This window comes from Microcaecilia unicolor, chromosome 12 (assembly GCF_901765095.1).
Source record: "Microcaecilia unicolor chromosome 12, aMicUni1.1, whole genome shotgun sequence".
NCBI lineage: Eukaryota > Metazoa > Chordata > Amphibia > Gymnophiona > Siphonopidae > Microcaecilia > Microcaecilia unicolor.
The window spans coordinates 44,176,455-44,197,529 of NC_044042.1; the positions used below are offsets into that span (position 1 = coordinate 44,176,455).

Genomic DNA, 21,075 nt, shown 5'->3' on the forward strand with positions numbered 1-21,075 from the left:
CTTTTACCACATTCTTTGGCATTGAATTCCAGAGTTTAAGTTCACGTTGAGTGAAGAAATATTTTCTCCGTGGTACATGTGTAAGTAAAGACCATCTCAATGGCAGACATACTTGTGCATCTACATTCAGCTTTGGAATTTTAAAGGAAGAAGTCATTCCATGTATAACACATGCTTTACATGCGGAAAACAGGTTATAGCATTACCCCCACTATAGACTAAATACGTTATTTTTGGAAGTTTTAAGTTTTAGAAATGAAAGTATTCATGACATGGTTAACTGCAGCATAAAACTGGTAGGCAGGAAAGTTCCAAGGAACTACTGTTGTGCAACCGTCAATAAACTACTTCAATTCTCTATTGTTTGACTGGAATAGGATGAGAGTAGTTCTGTCCCCTCCTCTTGGAATACTTCATAGTGCTAACCATGGTAGTGGGTCTCAGTGGTGGCTGTTTGAATTTATAACTCTGGAATTACATGATTGCACAGAACGTTAGAGCTGGGTTTCTCCACTCAGTCAGGCTTTCAGGATATCTATAATGACTATTCATGCATATTTATGATGGATATCCTGAAATAATGGCTGTTTGGGTATGTCCCAAGAGTTGGATTAAGACCATTGGCCTAGACTGAAAAGTGGGCATAGAATTTCAAATTACTATTAAAAAAATGCCTACCTAACAAAGAGTTGTTTTTCCAAGGCTGTGAGATACGTAGGATTATGGTTCACACCTCGCATGTAGGTCAAAGACTCACAAGGTAGGTTTGGAATTTTTATGCAATGTATAGATTCTTCATCCCTGTGGTCCAGATATTTGCATAGTTTATCATCAGGCTCATCTAATCGAAAACCACATTTAGTGATGGCTTCTTGAGATCCATATTGAAATTTGCCCTCGAAACTTATAACTCCATCACTTGCATGTCTTGCTCTCCATAGTGCTGAAATTCCTTCGCTAGGATGGTATACCATTAAAGAAAATTTAACTCTTCCCTGCCAAAATAAAGTGAAATGCACAAGATAGGTTCCATTGTTCAGGTCTTCAACCCTTCCAGAAGCTGCTGCTTGGAGGTCTGGTGAGTAGATTCTTGGCCTGAAGAAGTCTCCTCCATACTTCTTTCGGTTCCCCAAATAATCATACATATCAAGTTGTACAGTTAGGTTATCCCCAATGCAGTACATGTCTTTGGGATTCAGTAGGGTGGCTCTGCTGTTTTTGGCACTTGTTGTGTTGTCTATATGGGTGAATGTGATGTTGGGGACCATTTTGTCTATTTTGTTAAAGATTTCACTCACGTTCTGTTGAAGTGTACTGGGCATGGATATAGCCATCTCTTCATGCCTTAACATCTTTGTACAGTTCTCTTCTTGGTGCCTAAGTTTGGAATACTTAAGTAACAAGAATGGTATTAATAGGAGGATTACAATGATTAGGTAAGAATAAATATTATATTATTTATTTATTCCCATTTATATGTTGCTTCTACATTAATGCCAAAGTACAAATTTAATAAAAATAAAAACAAAATGCTCCAGGTCCAGAGGGGGCAGCAATTTTAGAAAGCTGCATGTGGAAAAAATGCAACTTTTCCCTCCATATAGATGTGACAACTGCTTTCTAAAATCAGTGCTCCCTCAACAAATGGCCTGGATCAGCAGCAGCTCTCCCCAATGGCATCCTCCCCCCAACACCAACCCTCCCCATAGCAACTTCCAGCCCTCCCAGACTCACCCCCAATAGCTCTCGCAATGTAGTACCCCATCAAATTGCAATCCCCCTCTGATAGCCCCCCCAAGTGATTCAGAGGGATCCCCCTCAAAGCAGGTCCCTCTCTGCCTCCTCTCACACGTGGACATGTGCCTACTACATGATTCTCTCTTCCCAAGCAATTCTCCCTCTCGCAGACCAACCTCTGGCCTTACTGGTGGTGCCTGGAGTCTACTGAAGCAGAAGCAATGCCCATTCACTTCCACTACAATGGTCTTCCAGGCTGAAAATGGCTGTTAAGTCCTCTAGCAGTAATACCATGATATTACTACTAGAGGTCAGACTTCCATATATGGATAAATATATGGGGAGGGTACCACGTGGTCAACACATGCTCAGATATGGAGGAAAGGGGGATAGGGGCCTGCCTTGAGAGGGAGATTCCTTTGGGTCATTGGGTATGCGAGTCAGTAAGGAAGGGGGTTGCTTTCAGGGGTATGACCAACATTTGGGGTTGCTTGCTGTTGAGGTGGATCATTGGGGAGGCTGTCAGATGACGAGACTGGAGGGGACTGGAGGATGCCACAGTGAGGGTTGATGGCACAGTGGTGGGATGGTGCCACAGGGCAAGTACTACTTTCAGTGGTGGGAAAGAGAGTGGATAGTAGAGGGGTGATCATGGGAGCCACGGACTAAGGAGGTGGCCAAGGAGCTCAGACATAGGGATTTATAAATTTTCCTACATCAGGTACTTAAATATGCCTCAGAGCAGGTATATATTCCAACATCTTGGCTTCCCAATACAGATGTACATAAGTACATAAGTAATGCCATACTGGGAAAAGACCAAAGGTCCATCGAGCCCAGCATCCTGTCCCCGACAGCAGCCAATCCAGGTCAAGGGCACCTGGCAAGCTACCCAAAAGTACAAACATTTTATACATGTTATTCCCGAAATTGTGGATTTTTCCCAAGTCCATTTAGTAGCGGTCTATGGACTTGTCCTTTAGGAAACCATCCAACCCCTTTTTATACTCTGCCAAGCTAACCACCTTCACTACGTTCTCCGGCAACAAATTCTAGAGTTTAATTACGCGTTGGATGAAGAAAAAGTTTCTCCTATTTGTTTTAAATTTACTACACTGTAGTTTCATCACATGCCCCCTAGTCCTAGTATTTTTGGAAAGTGTGAACAGACGCGTCACATCCACCTGTTCCACTCCACTCATTATTTTATATATCTCTATCATGTCTCCCCTTAGCTGTCTCTTCTCCAAGCTAAAAAGCCCTAGCCTCCTTAGTCTTTCTTCATAGGGAAGTTGTCCCATCCCCGCTATCATTTCCGTCGCCCTTCGCTGCACCTTTTCCAATTCTACTATATCTTTCTTGAGATGCGGCGACCAGAATTGAACACAATACTCAAGGTGCGGTCGCACCATGGAGCGATACAACAGCATTATAACATCCTCACACCTGTTCTCCATACCTTTCCTAATAATACCCAACATTCTATTCGCTTTTCTAGCTGCAGCAGCACACTGAGCAGAAGGTTTCAGTGTATTACCAACGACAACACCCAGATTCCTTTCTTGGTCCGTAACTCCTAACGTGAAACCTTGAATGACGTAGCTATAATTCAGGTTCTTTTTTCCCACATGCATCACCTTGCACTTGTTCACATTAAATGTCATCTGCCATTTAGCCACCCAGTCTCCCAGTCTCGTAAGGTCCTTCTGTAATTTTTCACAATCCTCTCGCGAGTTAACGACTTTGAATAACTTTGTGTCATCAGCAAATTTAATTACCTCGCTGGTTACTCCCATCTCTAAATCATTTTTAAATATATTAAAAAGCAGTGGTCTTAGCACTGACCCCTGAAGAACCCCAATAACTGTCCTTCTCCATTGTGAATACTGCCCATTTAACCCCACTCTGTTTCCTATCCTTCAACCAGTTTTTAATCCACAATAGGACATTTCCTCATATCCCATGACCCTCCAATTTCCTCTGTAGCCTTTCATGAGGTACCTTGTCAAACGCTTTTTGAAAATCCAGATACACAATGTCAATCGACTCCCCTTTGTCCACATGTTTGTTTACTCCTTCAAAGAATTGAAGTAAATTGGTCAGACAAGATTTCCCCACACTAAAGCCGTGCTGACTTGGTCTCAGTAATCCATGTCCTTGGATGTGCTTTGTAATTTTGTTTTTAATAATAGCCTCTACCATTTTCCTCGGCACCGACGTCAGACTCACCGGTCTATAATTTCCCGGATCTCCCCTGGAACCGTTTAAAAAAATCGGCATTACATTGGCCACCCTCCAAATCTTCCAGTACCATGCTCGATTTTAAGGACAAATTGCATATTACTAACAGTAGCTCCGCAAGCTCATTTTTCAGTTCTATCAGTACTCTAGGATGAACACCATCCGGTCCAGGAGATTCCCTATGTCAAATAGCAAATACATATCTATTGTAGACCTGCCCAGACCACTCCATCTCCCCACCCTCCCCAAGTCCCCTCGCCATTTACCCATACTTATTTCCTCACATGTGATTGGCTCCTGTTCTGAAATGGCATTTAAACATCTGGGACTCTCCAGGCGTTTAAATGCAGCATTTATAAATGGGGATGATTCTAAATTTACCAACATAATCTAATATAATCAGAATCCTATCTAACAACCCCCATTGAAAAAAAAATCCTACACAGTATTTGAAGCCCCAAATAGTGATACCCCTCCATATATTCTAATGTCTGTGAAACAAACTAAATTATTTGGCACATTATTTTCATATACAGTATGCTTCTTTGTAGGATAGTACAACATATGAAAATCTATTCTTCCGGGGAGCCCTACTAGCCCTAAAAGGACAGCAATTTCTTTGGAAATGGTTCTCTGGAAAATGTTTGACCTCTATATTGCAGTGCACCTCAGATATGGCATAAAACACAAGATTGATGTCAGTTACAAGGGCCAATCAAAATATGATGCAATAGAGCTTTTGAATAAATAATGGGCTGGTTGCACAACTTGGAAAATTATTCTGGATTGCTTTGTTTTAATTGACATCATTATAAGTCCTGATATGTCAGCCTATATGCAGGAAGAAGATTTACATCTTTCAAGCTCATAGACAGACCAGTTGGGGCTTTAAGCAACAATTTTCCAGATATTCAAACTCCAAATGTCAAAGTTAAAAAGTGGAGAGCTACCTTCAAGATAGAGCAGATGATGAAAAATTGATATTCTGATGTTAGAGTAATGAGACATGTTAGCTCAAATAGGTGTACTTTTACTAAGGTGCACTGAAAAATGGCCTGCGCTGGTGTAGGCACGTGTATTGGAAGCGCACAAGTCCATTTTTCAGCGCTTTTTTTGGGCAAAAATGGATGTGTGCCAAAATAAAAACCGGTGTGCGTCCATTTTGGGCCTGAGACCTTACCCCCACCCATTGGCTTAGAGGTAAGGTCTCACGTGTTAACCGGGTGGTAATCGTCAGCGCACGTACACTGCCGATTACCACCTGGTTAACACCAAGCGGTAGAAAATAGAAATTATTTTCTGCTGTGCATTTTGGGCATGCAGCAGAAATAATTTGGAACTTGTACACGCGTAGGCGCCTATGTGCATACTGCTGTCAGAGAGCTGGGTATAACATTTGAGGCTGGCAAAAAATATTTTAACACTTTTTTTTGAGGGTGGGAGGGGGTTAGTGACCACTGGGAGAGTAAGGGGAGGTCATCCCCGTTTCCCTCCGGTGGTCATCTGGTCAGTTTGGGCACCTTTTTGAGGCTTGGTTGCAAGAAAAAAAGGACCAGGTAAAGTCATCCAAGTGTTCGTCAAGGACGCCCTTCTTTTTTCCATTATCGGTCGAGGACGCCCATGTGTTAAGCATGCCCCAGTCCCGCCTTCGCTATGCTTCCAACACGCCCCCATGAACTTTGGTCATCCCCGTGACGGAAAGCAGTTGAGGACGCCCAAAATCGGCTTTCGATTATGCTGATTTGAGCGACCCTGGGAGAAGGACGCCCATCTCCCGATTTGTGTTGAAAGATGGGCGTCCTTCTCTTTCAAAAATATGCCTGAATGTCTGACTACATAAGTGTTGGCAGTGGTATGCTGGAGCCGGCTCACACCGGCTCGCAAGAGCCGGTTGTTAACTTTTCTTCCAACTTGTGAGCCGGTTGTTAAAACACGACAGCCGGCTCTCCTCCCTCCCTCCTCCCTCCCTCCGGATCCGTCCCTCACCGACCTGTCCTTCGAATTCTTCGGGGCAGGCAGTCTTGCCTGCCTGCTGCCAGCGCTAACTTTCCCCCGTTGCCGGTTCGCGCTTTAAAAATGGCCGCCGAGACTTCCAGAGGCGGCCTCGCGAGACTTCTACTTCTAACTTCCAGGTGCTGGGACTGAACCAAGCTCCTACTAAAAGGACAGGTTTATTCTGACCCCTAAATCCCATACTTCTCAAATTGACTGACTGGCATTAGGTGCTGGGACTGAACCAAGCTCCTACTAAAAGGACAGGTTTATTCTGACCCCTAAATCCCATACTTCTCAAATTGACTGACTGGCGTTAGGTGCTGGGACTGAACCAAGCTCCTACTAAAAGGACAGGTTTATTCTGACCCCTAAATCCCATACTTCTCAAATTGACTGACTGGCGTTAGGTGAGAAACCTACCTGATATTGTCTTGAATTTTTAAGGCTTGTTGCTTAATCAATTTAATTAGCACTGGGAAACCTCTCTTTCTGTCTTTCTTTCTTTCTTTCTTTCTTTCTTTCTTTCTTTCTTTCTTTCTTTCTTTCTTTCTTTCTTTCTTTCTTTCTTTCTTTCTGTTCCTGCCAAACTCTGATAGAGGGGAGGGGCATTTTTACATAGCTGCTACACTGCTATAATTATTGGCAATATCTAGATTTATTTAAAAGGAAAGTTATTAATATCTAGGGCAGTTTTAAAAAGTGAAATAAAGTGTAAAGTCCTAGATCAGACACTACCATTTTGGTCCATTCAGCTAAAGAATTCCCTTGATAGATAGCAGCACTTAGCTGACCCATTGGGACTTATAATCCCATCCACCCCAGGGTTGTCCACTCATTTATAGACAAACCAAACCTCATTAACTTTACTCCACAGTCATACACAGGCAGTCTTGCAGGCTGTTACTCCAACATAGTACACCTGTTCATACCCATTTCAACCAATCAGGATGACTTTTATTCTCTGCAATAATTGTGATGCTTTAGTTTCAAGGCCAATCATCTGGAGACTTAAAGCTTGTCCTATCTGTCTTCAGCTATCTACTTTAAAACAAGAGCTCTGTAAAGTAATGCAAGAATTAGATGCAATTAAAGCAACATAGGACTGTGCAGAATCATAACTTCTCACCACTGCCTCAAAGAATAAAGCCACATAAGAACAGATGGTTCACAGTAGGCTCAGGCAGACTTCATCATGTGACACAGAAGCATCCGCCCGCACAAGTGTTGCCACTACAAAATTCTTTTGCTCCACTACAGCACCATGATGTTCCTGAAAATAAAACTGAAGCGGAAAAAAAAAGAAAAAGCAAGGAAGGGGGAACAAAAATATGAGAAGATACCCAAAGAGAAAACACCCTCACAAATCACTAAAACCATAACACATACTAGGAAATGTACATGGAAAGCAATGACCACAAATGCTCGCAGTCTAAGCAATAAAATTCATGACCTTCAAGCCCTGATTTTGGAGGCTGACTTGGACATAGTTGCAGTCACAGAGACATGGCTCAATGGTTCCCATGAATGGGATGTAAACATACCAGGCTATAATCTTTTTAGGAAGGATAGAGAGGGACGTATAGGTGGAGGAGTAGCTCTGTATGTGAGAAATGATATCGCAGCGACTGAAATGACAGGGAACTGGGGAAAGGAAGAAGCAATATGGATCACCTTAAAAAGAGAGGATAGAACCTTGGTCCACGTGGGTGTTGTCTATAGACCCCTGACACAATTGGAAGAACTAGATAAAGATCTGATCGCTGATATTCAAAAGTTGGGGAAGAAAAGAGAGGTGCTGTTGTTGGGAGATTTTAATCTGCCGGATGTAGATTGGAAGGTTCCGTCTGCAAAATCGGAAAGAAGTAGAGAGATTGTGGATGCTTTCCAAAGTGCTCTGCTCAGACAAATGGTGAACGAACCCACGAGGGAGGGAGCCACGTTGGATCTGATGCTCATGAATGGGGATAGTGTGTCAAATGTCCGAGTGGCTGCACACCTGGGAAACAGTGACCATCAAATGGTTTGTTTTGATGTAACGGCTCATGTGGATGGCGGCCACTCTAAACTCAAACTACTACTACTACTACTTAACATTTCTAGAGCGCTACTAGGGTTACGCAGCGCTGTACAATTTAACAAAGAGAGACAGTCCCTGCTCAAACTCCTGGATTTCAAGCGAGCTGACTTTAACAAAATGGGAGAATACCTGAGGAAGGAGCTGATGGGCTGGGAGGACATACGAGAAGTGGAAGGACAGTGGTCCAGGCTAAAAGAAGTAATAAACAGGGCCACAGACCTTTATGTAAGGAGAGTAAATAAAAGCAAGAGAAAAAGGAAACCGATATGGTTCTCAAAGCAAGTGGCTGAGAAAATAAAGATTAAAGAGTTAGCGTTCCAGAAATATAGAAAATCTCAAGAGGAGGAACACGGGGAGGAATACCGGATGAAACTGTAAGAAGCCAAGAGAGAGGTACGTCTGGCGAAGGCGCAAGCGGAAGAACAAATGGCTAGAAATGTAAGGAGGGGAGACAAAAACTTCTTCAGGTATATTAGTGACAGGAGAAAGACTATAAAGGGAATTGTGAGACTAAAAGATGCAACAAAACGCTATGTAGAAAATGATGAAGAAAAAGCCAATTTGCTAAATAGATACTTTTGTTCTGTTTTCACTGAAGAAAACCCTGGGGAAGGACCGAGAGGTACTGGCAAAAGTACACCTGAGAATGAGGTGGATAGAGCGCCGTTCACGGAAGAGAGTGTGTATCAACAACTTGGAAAGCTAAAGGTGGACAAAGCCATGGGGCCGGACGGGATCCACCCCAGAATACTGAGGGAGCTCAGAGAGGTTCTGGCGGGTCCTCTTAAAGACTTGTTTAATAAATCCTTGGAGACGGGAGAGGTTCCGAGGGATTGGAGAACAGTGGAGGTGGTCTCTCTTCACAAAAGTGGGGATAGGGAAGAAGCTGGAAACTACAGGCCGGTAAGCCTCACTTCAGTTATTGGAAAAGTAATGGAAGCCATGCTGAAGGAAAGGATAGTGAATTTCCTGGAAGCCAATAAGTTGCAAGATCCGAGACAACATGGTTTCACCAAAGGGAAATCGTGCCAAACGAATCTCATTGAATTCTTTGACTGGGTGACAGGAGAATTAAATCAAGGACGTGCTATGGACGTCATCTACTTAGATTTCAGCAAGGCTTTTGACACGGTTCCCCACAGGAGGCTCTTAAATAAATTAGACAGCCTGAAGATAGGACCCGAAGTGGTGAACTGGATTAGGAACTGGTTGACGGACAGACGCCAGAGGGTGGTGGTGAATGGAGTTCGCTCGGAGGAGGGAAAGGTAAGTAGTGGAGTGCCTCAGGGATCGGTGCTGGGGCCGATTCTGTTCAATATATTTGTGAGTGACATTGCCAAAGCGTTACAAAGTAAAGTTTGCCTTTTTGCGGATGACACCAAGATTTCCAACAGAGTGGACACCCCGGAGGGAGTGGAAACATGAAAAAAGATCTGAAGAAGCTAGAAGAATGGTCTAACGTTTGGCAATTAAAATTCAATGCGAAGAAATGCAAAGTGATGCACTTAGGGAGTAGAAATCCAAGGGAGACGTATGTGTTAGGCGGGGAGAGTCTGATAGGCACGGACGGGGAGAGGGATCTTGGGGTGATAGTATCTGAGGACCTGAAGGCGACGAAACAGTGCGACAAGGCGGTGGCCGTAGCTAGAAAATTGCTAGGCTGTATAGAGAGAGGAGTGACCAGCAGAAGAAAGGAGGTTTTAATGCCCCTGTATAAGACGTTGGTGAGGCCCCACCTGGAGTATTGTGTTCAGTTTTGGAGGCCGTATCTTGCGAAGGATGTTAAAAAAAATGGAAGCGGTGCAAAGAAAAGCTACGAGGATGGTATGGGATTTACGTTCCAAGACGTATGAAGAAAGGCTTGCTGACCTGAACATGTACACCCTGGAGGAAAGGAGGAACAGGGGTGATATGATACAGACGTTCAAATATTTGAAAGGTATTAATCCGCAAACGAATCTTTTCCGGAGATGGGAAGGCGGTAGAACGAGAGGACATGAAATGAGATTGAAGGGGGGCAGACTCAGGAAAGATGTCAGGAAGTATTTTTTCACGTAGAGGGTGGTAGACGCTTGGAATGCCCTCCCGTGGGAGGTGGTGGAGATGAAAACGGTAACGGAGTTCAAACATGCGTGGGATATGCATAGAGGAATCCTGTGCAGAAGGAATGGATCCTCAGAAGCTTAGCTGAAATTGGGTGGCGGAGCAGGTGGGGGGAAGAGGGGGTGGTGGTTGGGAGGCGAGGATAGGGGAGGGCAGACTTATACGGTCTGTACCAGAGCCAGGGATGGGAGGTGGGACTGGTGGTTGGGAGGCGGGAAATACTGCTGGGCAGACTTATATGGTCTGTGCCCTGAAAAGAACAGGTACAAATTCAAGGTAAGGTATACACATATGAGTTTGTCTTGGGCAGACTGGATGGACCATGATGCAGGTCTTTTTCTGCCATCCTCTACTATGTTACTATGTAAGTCTTGGAGGCCACCCTTGTAAGTCTCAGCAGCCATTTTGAAGTGCGAACCGCAGGGGACAGTCAGCGCTGGCAGCGGGCAGGCAAGACTGCCTGCCCGAAAGAATTCGAAGGACAGGTCGGTGAGGGATGGATCCGGAAGGAGGGAGGAGAAGTCGCCACTGAACAATTCGGGAGGGGTGGCAGGGGAGAGAAGGGAGTCGCTGGGCATGGTTGGATGGAGGGGAGAGAAGGGTTGCTGGGTATGGGTGCATGCAGGGCAGGGGAGAGGAGGGTCACTGCTGGACATGGGTGGATGGAGGGCAGGAGAAAGGAGGGTCACTGGGTATGGGTGCATGCAGGGCAGGGGAGAGGAGGGTCACTGCTGGACATGGGTGGATGGAGGGCAGGGGAAAGGAGGGTCACTGGGTATGGGTGCATGCAGGGCAGGGGAGAGGAGGGTCGCTGGATATGAGTGCATGCAGGGCAGGGGATAGGAGGGTCACTGCTGGACATGGGTGGATGGAGGGCAGGGGAAAGGAGGGTCATTGGGTATGGGTGCATGCAGGGCAGGGGAGAGGAGGGTCACTGGGTATGGGTGCATGGAGGGCAGGGGAGAGGAGGGTCAATGGGTATGGGTGCATGCAGGGCAGGGGAGAGAAGGGTCACTGGACATGGGTGCATGGAGGGCAGGGAAGAGGAGGGGAGAGAGAAGAAATGCTGGACATGGATGGAGGGGAGGGAAGAGTGAGGAAGGAGATGAGATGAGGGAAAAGGAAGAGAGGAGAAAAATTGCACATGGATGAAGAAAATAGGCAGAAGCTGAGGACCAGAAATGAAGAAGAAAGGAGGAAAAGAAAGAAATAAATGGAAAGGAAGCCCTGGAAACGGAGTTAAGAGGACAGATAACAGCAGAATGGGATACTGGGCCAGCATGATCAGAAAAAAAGTCACCAGACAACAAAGGTAGGAAAAAAATCATTTTATTTTCATTATAGTGTTTGGAATATGTTTATTTATTTATTTATTTATTACATTTGTACCCCGCTTTGAGAATCAGGTGCTCAACATTAAAAGTTTATATTTATTTACTTATTTATGGCATTTTATCGCACATTAAACATGAATTAGATTGGAACCTGGGATCATTTAATTTTTTTTCCTGGAGTAATACATTGCCACCCCCCCCCCCAGGCTCTCTCCCCGGCTATAGCCAGCTCTGCAATTTGGGGGGGGGGCGCAGAGGGGGACCGGGGGGCCGCAGAGGGGGACTGGGGAGAGAGCCTGTTGTTAAACATTTACCAGCACACCACTGGGTGTTGGTATTCACTTGCCAAAAACAACCAGGTAACCTTACGTAGGTTTGTTTTCCAGATAGTTAGTTACACCTAATCAGGTATGTATTGCTCAGTATCTGGATAAACCTGATGCCACAAAGTTTGTGCAACCAGATTTAGGTCAGCTATTTGTGGACTTCGTTTAAACAATTTTTTTTCTGGTTAGTACTAAATGTTGCAGAAACTGGCTAAATAAAAACAAAACAAAAAAACCCACTGCCTTTCTGTCTAGGCAAATCTGTACAAAAGGCAGGCGCCAGCAGAAGTTCCAGCCCGAGCGTGCACCATTTCCCCTACTAGGGGAAATAGGGCACTATTTTCTAGCACGGCAGTTACCTGGGTCAGCGTGGGAGCCCTTACTGCCACCTCAGTGGGGGGAGATAAGTACTCCTCCTCGCATGGCCATGCGGTAATGGGCAGGTCATAGGCATTTCTAAAATCTATGCGTATTTTTATAGAATACACCCATCTACACCTAATTTAGGTGTCGGTATTTACACCAATGTTTTACTTGGCATAGCTGCCTGCAACTAAATTTAGTCACATGGACGGGCGCTCAGCGGGAGGTGGTGGAAATGAAAACGGTAACGGAATTCAAACATGCGTGGGATAAGCATAAAGGAATCCTGTGCAGAAGGAATGGATCCTCAGGGGCTTAGTCAAGATTGGGTGGCAGAGCCGGTGGTGGGAGGCGGGGCTGGTGGTTGGGAGGCAGAGATAGTGCTGGGTAGACTTATACGGTCTGTGCCAGAGCCAGTGGTGGGAGGCAGGGATAGTGCTGGGCAGACTTATATGGTCTGTGCCCTGAAGAGCACAGGTACAAATCAAAGTAGGGTATACACAAAAAGTAGCACATATGAGTTATCTTGTTGGGCAGACTGGATGGACCGTGCAGGTCTTTTTCTGCCGTCATCTACTATGTTACTATGTTACTATATTTACGCAGAAAGTTAGGCATATTCTATAAATTATACTTTATAGAATATGCCTAGGTGTATTTTTTTCGGTGTCAATTTTTCAGGCGCCATATATAGAATCTAGTTTCACATGTTTAACTACTTTTTGAATACGAATCTGATCTATACAGTGAGGTATGAATTTACCAGTTTTCGCTTTTGTACACAGAAACTATATTTATAGAGCTCATAAACCATGATGCACCTATCAATAAAACCTTTTTTTAAATGACTCCAACCTCAGTAGGATCAGCAGCTGAACTATGGTTAAACGTCAACCCAAGTTTGAAAGTGATCCATGCTTTTTATGGACAGTTTTTATGCCTTCAGACCTAACCTTTCGAACATATAGGTTGCCCCAATCTGTCTGACCTATCTGATTAACTGTACATTTGTCTTTTTAGATTGTAAGCTCTTCGAGCAGGGACTGTCCTTCCATGTTAACCTTAGTAGCGCTTTAGAAATGTTAAGTAGTAGTAGTAGTAGTAGTGAATGTATTGCATCTTGCACCATCCCTAAGCACTTTTTGCACATATGTTGAAAAGGGCAAAAAAAATGATACCTCTATTTGGCCTCTATGGTAGACATAACTTATCAGAATGATGACATTCATTCCAATGAGAAAATAAAATGTAAAGTTCATCTTGATTGCATGTGCTGGCCACCAGTTAAAAGTCCTGTAGAAGGAAAAAAAATGACATTTCTAAAAGTTGAAGCGTTTTATTCATCCTATGAACAAGAAGAAAATTTGAGCACCTTATTCCAGGAGCATAGCCTGACATGGTATTTGGGTGGGCCTGAGCCAAGTTCACTGGGCACACAGTTTCCACCCCCCCCCCCCCCCCCCCGCATCCCTCAACTCAATAAATACCTGAGCAGGTGGAGACCCCCAAGCCCTGCCAGCAGCTGGGAAAATCCTGTCCTCTGCAGCCCCTGGCTGGAACACTCCCATACTACTCTATGTAGAGTTGCCAAGGGAACCCTACTGCTGAGAGGGAGATTTTAGTCCCACCCCCACTCCACCCCACTCCTTCTAGCCACGTTTCCAGCTCCACCCAGTCACACTCCCAACACCTGCTCACTTATTTATTATTTATTGCATTTGTATCCCACATTTTCCCACCTATTTGCAGGCTCAATGTGGCTTACATAGTTTTGTAAACATTGTCATTACAGGATAACAGATACATTTAGTATTGTGCAGAGATTAAGTAAGGGAAGAAAGAAGAAGGAAGGGAGTGATTAGGGTAATTATAGAAAGTGGGCTTCACATCTTGGCTCCATCCCAAAGGACCTGGGCCAGGACCAACAAGCAGCTTCCCCCTCCAGCAGCAGGAAATGGGTGCACGCATGTACAACCAAAGGATATCAAAACCAGTATAACCAGAGGATAACAAAATGCTTGGTTTCTGATGGCAAGAGTTGCTGTGTATCGCTGCAGTTTTCTAATTACATGGTATCGGCTAAATCGTTAAGTGTACAGATTGTTTCTAAAATGATTTAAGGTTGGCTTTTCCTATTGACCCATTGGAACATAGTAGATGATAATTGACCTGTGCCAAGACCCCTGACACAGGCAGTTTGCCAAAACACAGACCGTGTCAGGTCTCTTAATAAAGCCATTTTTTATGCTAACCTGTTCTTGAAGGTCCTGTGTGCTATTTTCTCTATTTGTTGTTCTGTTGTACTCAGGTTCCCTCTTCTATGTTTGCAATAAGAATGCCATTAGCACGTGGCCATTAACAAAAATTAGTGCGTGAGTTCTTATCACCACTGATTTTGGAGGCTATAAGGGCTCATGCACTAATCCCACATTAATCAGTTAGCATGTTGTAATGAGGCTATGCTAATTGATCTGCACTGTCACACCCATTCTCTGCTCCCAGATATGCCCCTCCAAGAAAAATTCAGAAATATTTTTTATTGCATGGTTTGCACACGCACATTGGGATTTTACCACAGGACACCTCAGAGTGTCCAGTGGTAAGCCCTTTAAACTTGGCATGCGTGTGCTAGCTCTTACCACAGTTTACTAGTGATTTTTAGCACTATGCTCATAAATTAGGCATGAAAATCTAGGCCAGTGTGTGTCAGGACACACTAGTGCATGCCCAAGAGGTGGGAGGTATGTCACAAAAAATCTAGTATAGACAGCAATCCTGTGTTTTACATAACAACAATCTGTGCCTGCAAGTTGGAAATATCAGTCAGGTTCTTGAAATCCCCATAATTGGTCCTTTTTTCTGCTTCCAACCTATCCCCAATATAACTGCTGCCAGCAGTCCCAATAAGAAATAAGAATGAAAGAATAGCCATACTGGGTCAGACCAATGGCCCATCTAGCCCAGTATCCTGCATCCAGCAGTGGCCAATCCAGGTCACAAGTACCTGGCAGAAACCCAATTAATTGCAACATTCCATGGTACCATGGCAAGCATTGGTTTTTCCCATGTCCATCTCAATAACAGACTATGGACCTTTCCTCCAGGAACTTGTCTAACTAAACCTTTTTTAAACCCAGATACTCTAACCACTGTTACCACATCCCCCAGCAACAAGTTACAGAGCTTAACTATTCTTTGAGTGAAAAAATATTTTCTCCTATTTGTTTTAAAAGTACTTCCATGTAATTTCATTGAGTGTCCCCTGGACTTTGTACTTTTTGAACGAGTGAAAAATCAATTCACCTCCGCCCGCTCCACACCATTCAGGATTTTGCAGACCTCAATGATATCCCCCCTCAGTCGTCTCTTTTCCAAGCTGAAGAGCCCTAACCTCTTTAGCCTTTCCTCATATGGGAGCAATTCCATCCCTTCTATCATTTTGGTCACTCTTCTTTGAACCTTTTCTAAATCCGCTAATGTTGCTGGTCCGCTCACCATTGGTTCTGTTTGTCACACAGTTTTTGTGTAGCATATTTACAGACTTTTCTGTCGCTTCACAGTATCTGGCAGTGAAGAAATTTAGTGTTGCTGTTACTAAGGTGAACTGAATTGAATATATATATACTAGTAAAAAAGGCCCGTTTCTGAGAGCAATGAAACGGGCGCTACCAAGGTATTTGTTTTCTGCAATGAATGTTTTGAAAGGGATTTTTAGGATAATTGTGTTGTGTTGGTAATGAATAATTGACATTTTTGTATTATGTGCAATATCATTTTTTAATTTTGTTTTTTTGTAGTGTTGGTTGTTTTGTTATTGTATTTGTAGGATGTAGTAAAAGGAAGTTACAAAGCAGTTTGTGGAACAATTTTATTCGTATCCTATTTGTTGTTGTTTACATTTGTAATATTTCTTGTACGTTTGGTGGCACAGTTGCTGTTTTCTGTGTTTTGCTAGAAATGAAATGGGCAGTGTTATAATTGTCATGTATTGCCTTTTTTTTTGGACTCTGTTAGGAGACATTAAGTTTGGCAGTTACATAAAGTGTTTTTGTGTGTGTATGAGAGTGATGCATGGGAAGGAGTATGTGTGAGAGAGAGATGATGTTTGGTTAGGGTGCGTGTGTGGTGATGTGTGAGGCGGCATCACTGTGTGTGTGACACAGAGAGTGTGGCTGTGTGTCACAGTGATAGTTTGTGTGTGTGTGAAAGTGAGAGAGGGTTGTGTTGACTGGGAGGTTGGGTGTGAGTTTCTGTGTTTGTGTGATTTTGTGTTTGTGTCTCAGAATGTCATGGGGGGGGGAATAGGGGGCGGGGATGGTGAACTGTGAGTGTGTGGTGGGGGAGAGAGTGAGTGTCCATCTCTCTATGTTGTGTATCAGTGTGTGAGTTGTTTTTTTTTGGGGGGGGGGGTTGGGGTGGTGGTGGTTGTGTGTGTGAGTGTGAGAGACAAAGATGTGTCTGAAAGATAGATTGTGTGTGTGTGTGTGGGGAAGTGAAAGAAGGTGGGGCAAAGTTGGAGTGCGGGGGCGAGTATCGTGTAACAATGTTGGGGTGAGGGGACGTCTGGTGAACTTGGAGGGGTTGGCTGTTGTGTATTACTGTTTTTGTCTTAGAGTTGCAGGTGTCTTGTTATTTTGGTGGGCCTGGGGGTGGGGGGCATATGTTGGGGAGGAGGCGTGTTTTGCGATCTGTAACTCTGCTTCATTGTGTGTGTGACACAGAGAGTGTGTTTGTGTGTGTGTCACAGAGAGTGTTTGTGTGTGTGTGTGTGAAAGTGAGAGAGGGTGGGGTGGACTGGGAGGTTGGTTGCTAGTGTCTGTGTTTTTGTGGTATTGTGTGTATGTCTCACAATGGCTGGTAGGGGAGGGTGGGTTGTGGAAGTTGATCTGAAAGGGTGTGGCAGGGGGCTTGGAGGGGGTCTGTTGGTTTTTGGGGGGGGGGTTGGTTGTGTTGTTGCTGGCTTGTATTAGTGTGGTGTTGTAGTCTGTTTTTTTTTTTTTTTAATGTTGATTTGGGGGGGGGGGGGTTGGGGGATGTCCTGTGCTGGCAAAGTGGGATGAAGTGGTGTGTGGCTTTGAGGGTGGTTATTGTTGCAGGGATGATATAGAGTGAGAGAGAGAGATTCAGTGTGCATCTGTTCTTGTGTATCTTCTGTGGTTTTGGGGGGGAGAGGGACGTGTGAAAGATCATGTGTGTCACGGAGCTACATTGTGTGTGTCTGTGTCACAGAGACAGTTTGTGTGTGTGTGTGTGTATGTGACTGAGGGTGGGGTGGATTCGGAGTTTGGGGGTGAGTGTCTGTGTTTTTGTGATATTGTGTGTGTGTCTGACAGTTGTGTATTGAAGTGATGTTTGGCTTTGAGTGTGCTTATTGTTGAAGGGGTGATATATACAGTGGTGGAAATAAGTATTTGATCCCTTGCTGATTTTGTAAGTTTGCCCACTGACAAAGACATGAGCAGCCCATAATTGAAGGGTAGGTTATTGGTAACAGTGAGAGATAGCACATCACAAATTAAATCCGGAAAATCACATTGTGGAAAGTATATGAATTTATTTGCATTCTGCAGAGGGAAATGAGTATTTGATCCCCCACCAACCAGTAAGAGATCTGGCCCCTACAGACCAGGTAGATGCTCCAAATCAACTCGTTACCTGCATGACAGACAGCTGTCGGCAATGGTCACCTGTATGAAAGACACCTGTCCACAGACTCAGTGAATCAGTCAGACTCTAACCTCTACAAAATGGCCAAGAGCAAGGAGCTGTCTAAGGATGTCAGGGACAAGATCATACACCTGCACAAGGCTGGAATGGGCTACAAAACCATCAGTAAGACGCTGGGCGAGAAGGAGACAACTGTTGGTGCCATAGTAAGAAAATGGAAGAAGTACAAAATGACTGTCAATCGACAAAGATCTGGGGCTCCACGCAAAATCTCACCTCGTGGGGTATCCTTGATCATGAGGAAGGTTAGAAATCAGCCTACAACTACAAGGGGGGAACTTGTCAATGATCTCAAGGCAGCTGGGACCACTGTCACCACGAAAACCATTGGTAACACATTACGACATAATGGATTGCAATCCTGCAGTGCCCGCAAGGTCCCCCTGCTCCGGAAGGCACATGTGACGGCCCGTCTGAAGTTTGCCAGTGAACACCTGGATGATGCCGAGAGTGATTGGGAGAAGGTGCTGTGGTCAGATGAGACAAAAATTGAGCTCTTTGGCATGAACTCAACTCGCCGTGTTTGGAGGAAGAGAAATGCTGCCTATGACCCAAAGAACACCGTCCCCACTGTCAAGCATGGAGGTGGAAATGTTATGTTTTGGGGGTGTTTCTCTGCTAAGGGCACAGGACTACTTCACCGCATCAATGGGAGAATGGATGGGGCCATGTACCGTACAATTCTGAGTGACAACCTCCTTCCCTCCGCCAGGGCCTTAAAAATGGGTCGTGGCTGGGTCTTCCAGCACGACAATGACCCAAAACATACAGCCAAGGCAACAAAGGAGTGGCTCAGGAAGAAGCACATTAGGGTCATGGAGTGGCCTAGCCAGTCACCAGACCTTAATCCCATTGAAAACTTATGGAGGGAGCTGAAGCTGCGAGTTGCCAAGCGACAGCCCAGAACTCTTAATGATTTAGAGATGATCTGCAAAGAGGAGTGGACCAAAATTCCTCCTGACATGTGTGCAAACCTCATCATCAACTACAGAAGACGTCTGACCGCTGTGCTTGCCAACAAGGGTTTTGCCACCAAGTATTAGGTCTTGTTTGCCAGAGGGATTAAATACTTATTTCCCTCTGCAGAATGCAAATAAATTCATATACTTTCCACAATGTGATTTTCCGGATTTAATTTGTGATGTGCTATCTCTCACTGTTACCAATAACCTACCCTTCAATTATGGGCTGCTCATGTCTTTGTCAGTGGGCAAACTTACAAAATCAGCAAGGGATCAAATACTTATTTCCACCACTGTATATAGAGAGTGAGTGAGTGAGTGTGCATGTTGCGCATCAGTATATGTTTGTGGTTTTTTTATTGGGGTTTTGGGGTGGAGGGGGCGGTGGTTGTGTGTCTGTGTGTGAGAGTGAAAGATCATGTGTGTCCCACAGTTAGTTTGTGTGTGTGTGTGAGAGAATGTGTCTTGTGTGTATGAGACAGTGTGTCTGTGTGTGTGTCACAGTGTGTGTGTGTGTGTGTATGTGAGAGAGGGTGGGGCAGTCAGGGTGTTTGCGGGGGAATGTGTGTGTTTCTGTGGTATTGTGTGTGTGTGTTTGTGTCTGTCAATGACGGGGGGGTCCATGGGTTGGTGAAATGTGAGGGTGGTTGGAGGGGGGGGTCAGCGTTTGTTGAAGGGTGGAGTGTGTTGTGTCCGTGTTGTTGCTGGCTCTTCTTTTTTTTTGTGTTGTACTGGCAAAGTTGGAGGAAGTGTTTTTGAACTGAGAGGGTTTTGCAGGGGGTTTGGAGTTGGGTCTGCGTGTGTTTTTTGTTGGGGGTGGAGGGGGAGATTCATCTTCATTGTCGGTGTTACGGCGGCCGGCAGCAGCAGTCCAAAGCGTGTAGGCTCGGCTCTTTTCTCTCTCATGTCCTGTTTTCGCAGGGGCGGGACCTGAGCTGTGTGAGAGAGAGAAGTGCAGAGCCTGGACGCTTTGGACTGCTCCTGCCATTCGCCGTAACAGCAACGATGGACAGATGGTGCCTGCAAGTGTTAGTGAGGTAGGGTGTTACGGAGGGATGACGACCCTAGAGCGTGGGGGGAGGGGTCCTCTACGTCCGGAGGCGTGTCGTGACAGAAGGGCGGAGAGTATGTAGGAATTGAATGCCGATTTGGGAAGGAGCCTGTTGGGGAGGAGGGGGATGTCCGAAGTTGGAGAGGAGAGGGCGGGGATCCGAAGTTAGATGAGGGTGACGTGGTCCAGTGGCATCTCGGAAGGGGCGAGTGACAGAGCACCGGGGGGGGGGGCTGTTTTCGAGTGTATCAGTGAGGTTGGTTTCTGGGCTTTATTGGCACTGTTCTTCACAGTGGTTGTGTGTCGTTGACGTTCGGGCACGCTGTCGGGGTCGTGTTGCTTTCTTCTGGTTGGTCAGTGTCGCTGGTGACATACCAGGAAGTACTGACGTCAATTCATCAGATGGAGAGCACGAATGGCTCAAGGTTTAAGTGCCACAGAGTCAGCTTCAGAACGTTGGAGGTGCTTTTTATTATATAGGATGAGAGATAATACAAACAGACAATCACAACAGCATACACAAACAATAGAAAACAGCAGTAAAGTATCATATACCCCCATGTAATCATAAATAGAACATAATATAACAACTTCTATGTTTTATAGGAATTTTTTGAAATATAGCCCCCAAACACAATTTCAGTTAGAAGGAAGGTGTAAAAGAAGAAGGGGGAAAGGGAAGAAGGGACCCCCCCCCCACCTCCATAAAATACTAAGCTTAAAAGGAACAATGTGAAATAAAAGGCTCCCAGATCACCTCCCATTTAGATATAGTTTTACAACGAATAGCCCTCAATCTTTCCATTTCACAAATATACCACAACTTATTCAACCACTTAACCAAAGAAGGGACTTGTGGGGTCTTCCAATAGGTAGCTACTGTTACTCTAGCCACTGACATAGCACGGCAAACAAGCAGTGACTGAGATGCAGCTAGATCTGGAAATTTACCCTGAAATAGAAAATATTCAGTTGACCACCTAACAGGTCTGGAAAGCCAACACTGGAGTCTAGACTGAATCGCTTTCCAGAAAGCTCGCACATTTACACAAGACCACCAGATATGCCCCATTGTACCCTGCTGTCCACACCCCCTCCAACATAAAGGTGAGATCACAGGAAAGATATGATGCAAACGAGCAGAGGTCAAAGTGAGATT

General features: G+C 44.8%; 1 protein-coding gene across 3 annotated transcripts in view; it reads right to left on the reverse strand.

Moving 5' to 3' along the window:
* LOC115481811 (NXPE family member 2-like) overlaps window positions 1-21,075 on the reverse strand; it is a 36,614-nt gene that overhangs the window by 9,021 nt on the left and 6,518 nt on the right. For all 3 annotated transcript variants that reach the window (XM_030221211.1, XM_030221212.1, XM_030221210.1), the window contains exons 2-3: window positions 13,355-13,469; window positions 679-1,391 (exon numbers count right to left, since the gene is read on the reverse strand). In XM_030221211.1, coding sequence (XP_030077071.1) covers window positions 679-1,391; window positions 13,355-13,435 — 794 coding nt within the window. In that variant the 5' untranslated portion in view covers window positions 13,436-13,469. The remainder of the gene's footprint in view (window positions 1-678; window positions 1,392-13,354; window positions 13,470-21,075) is intronic.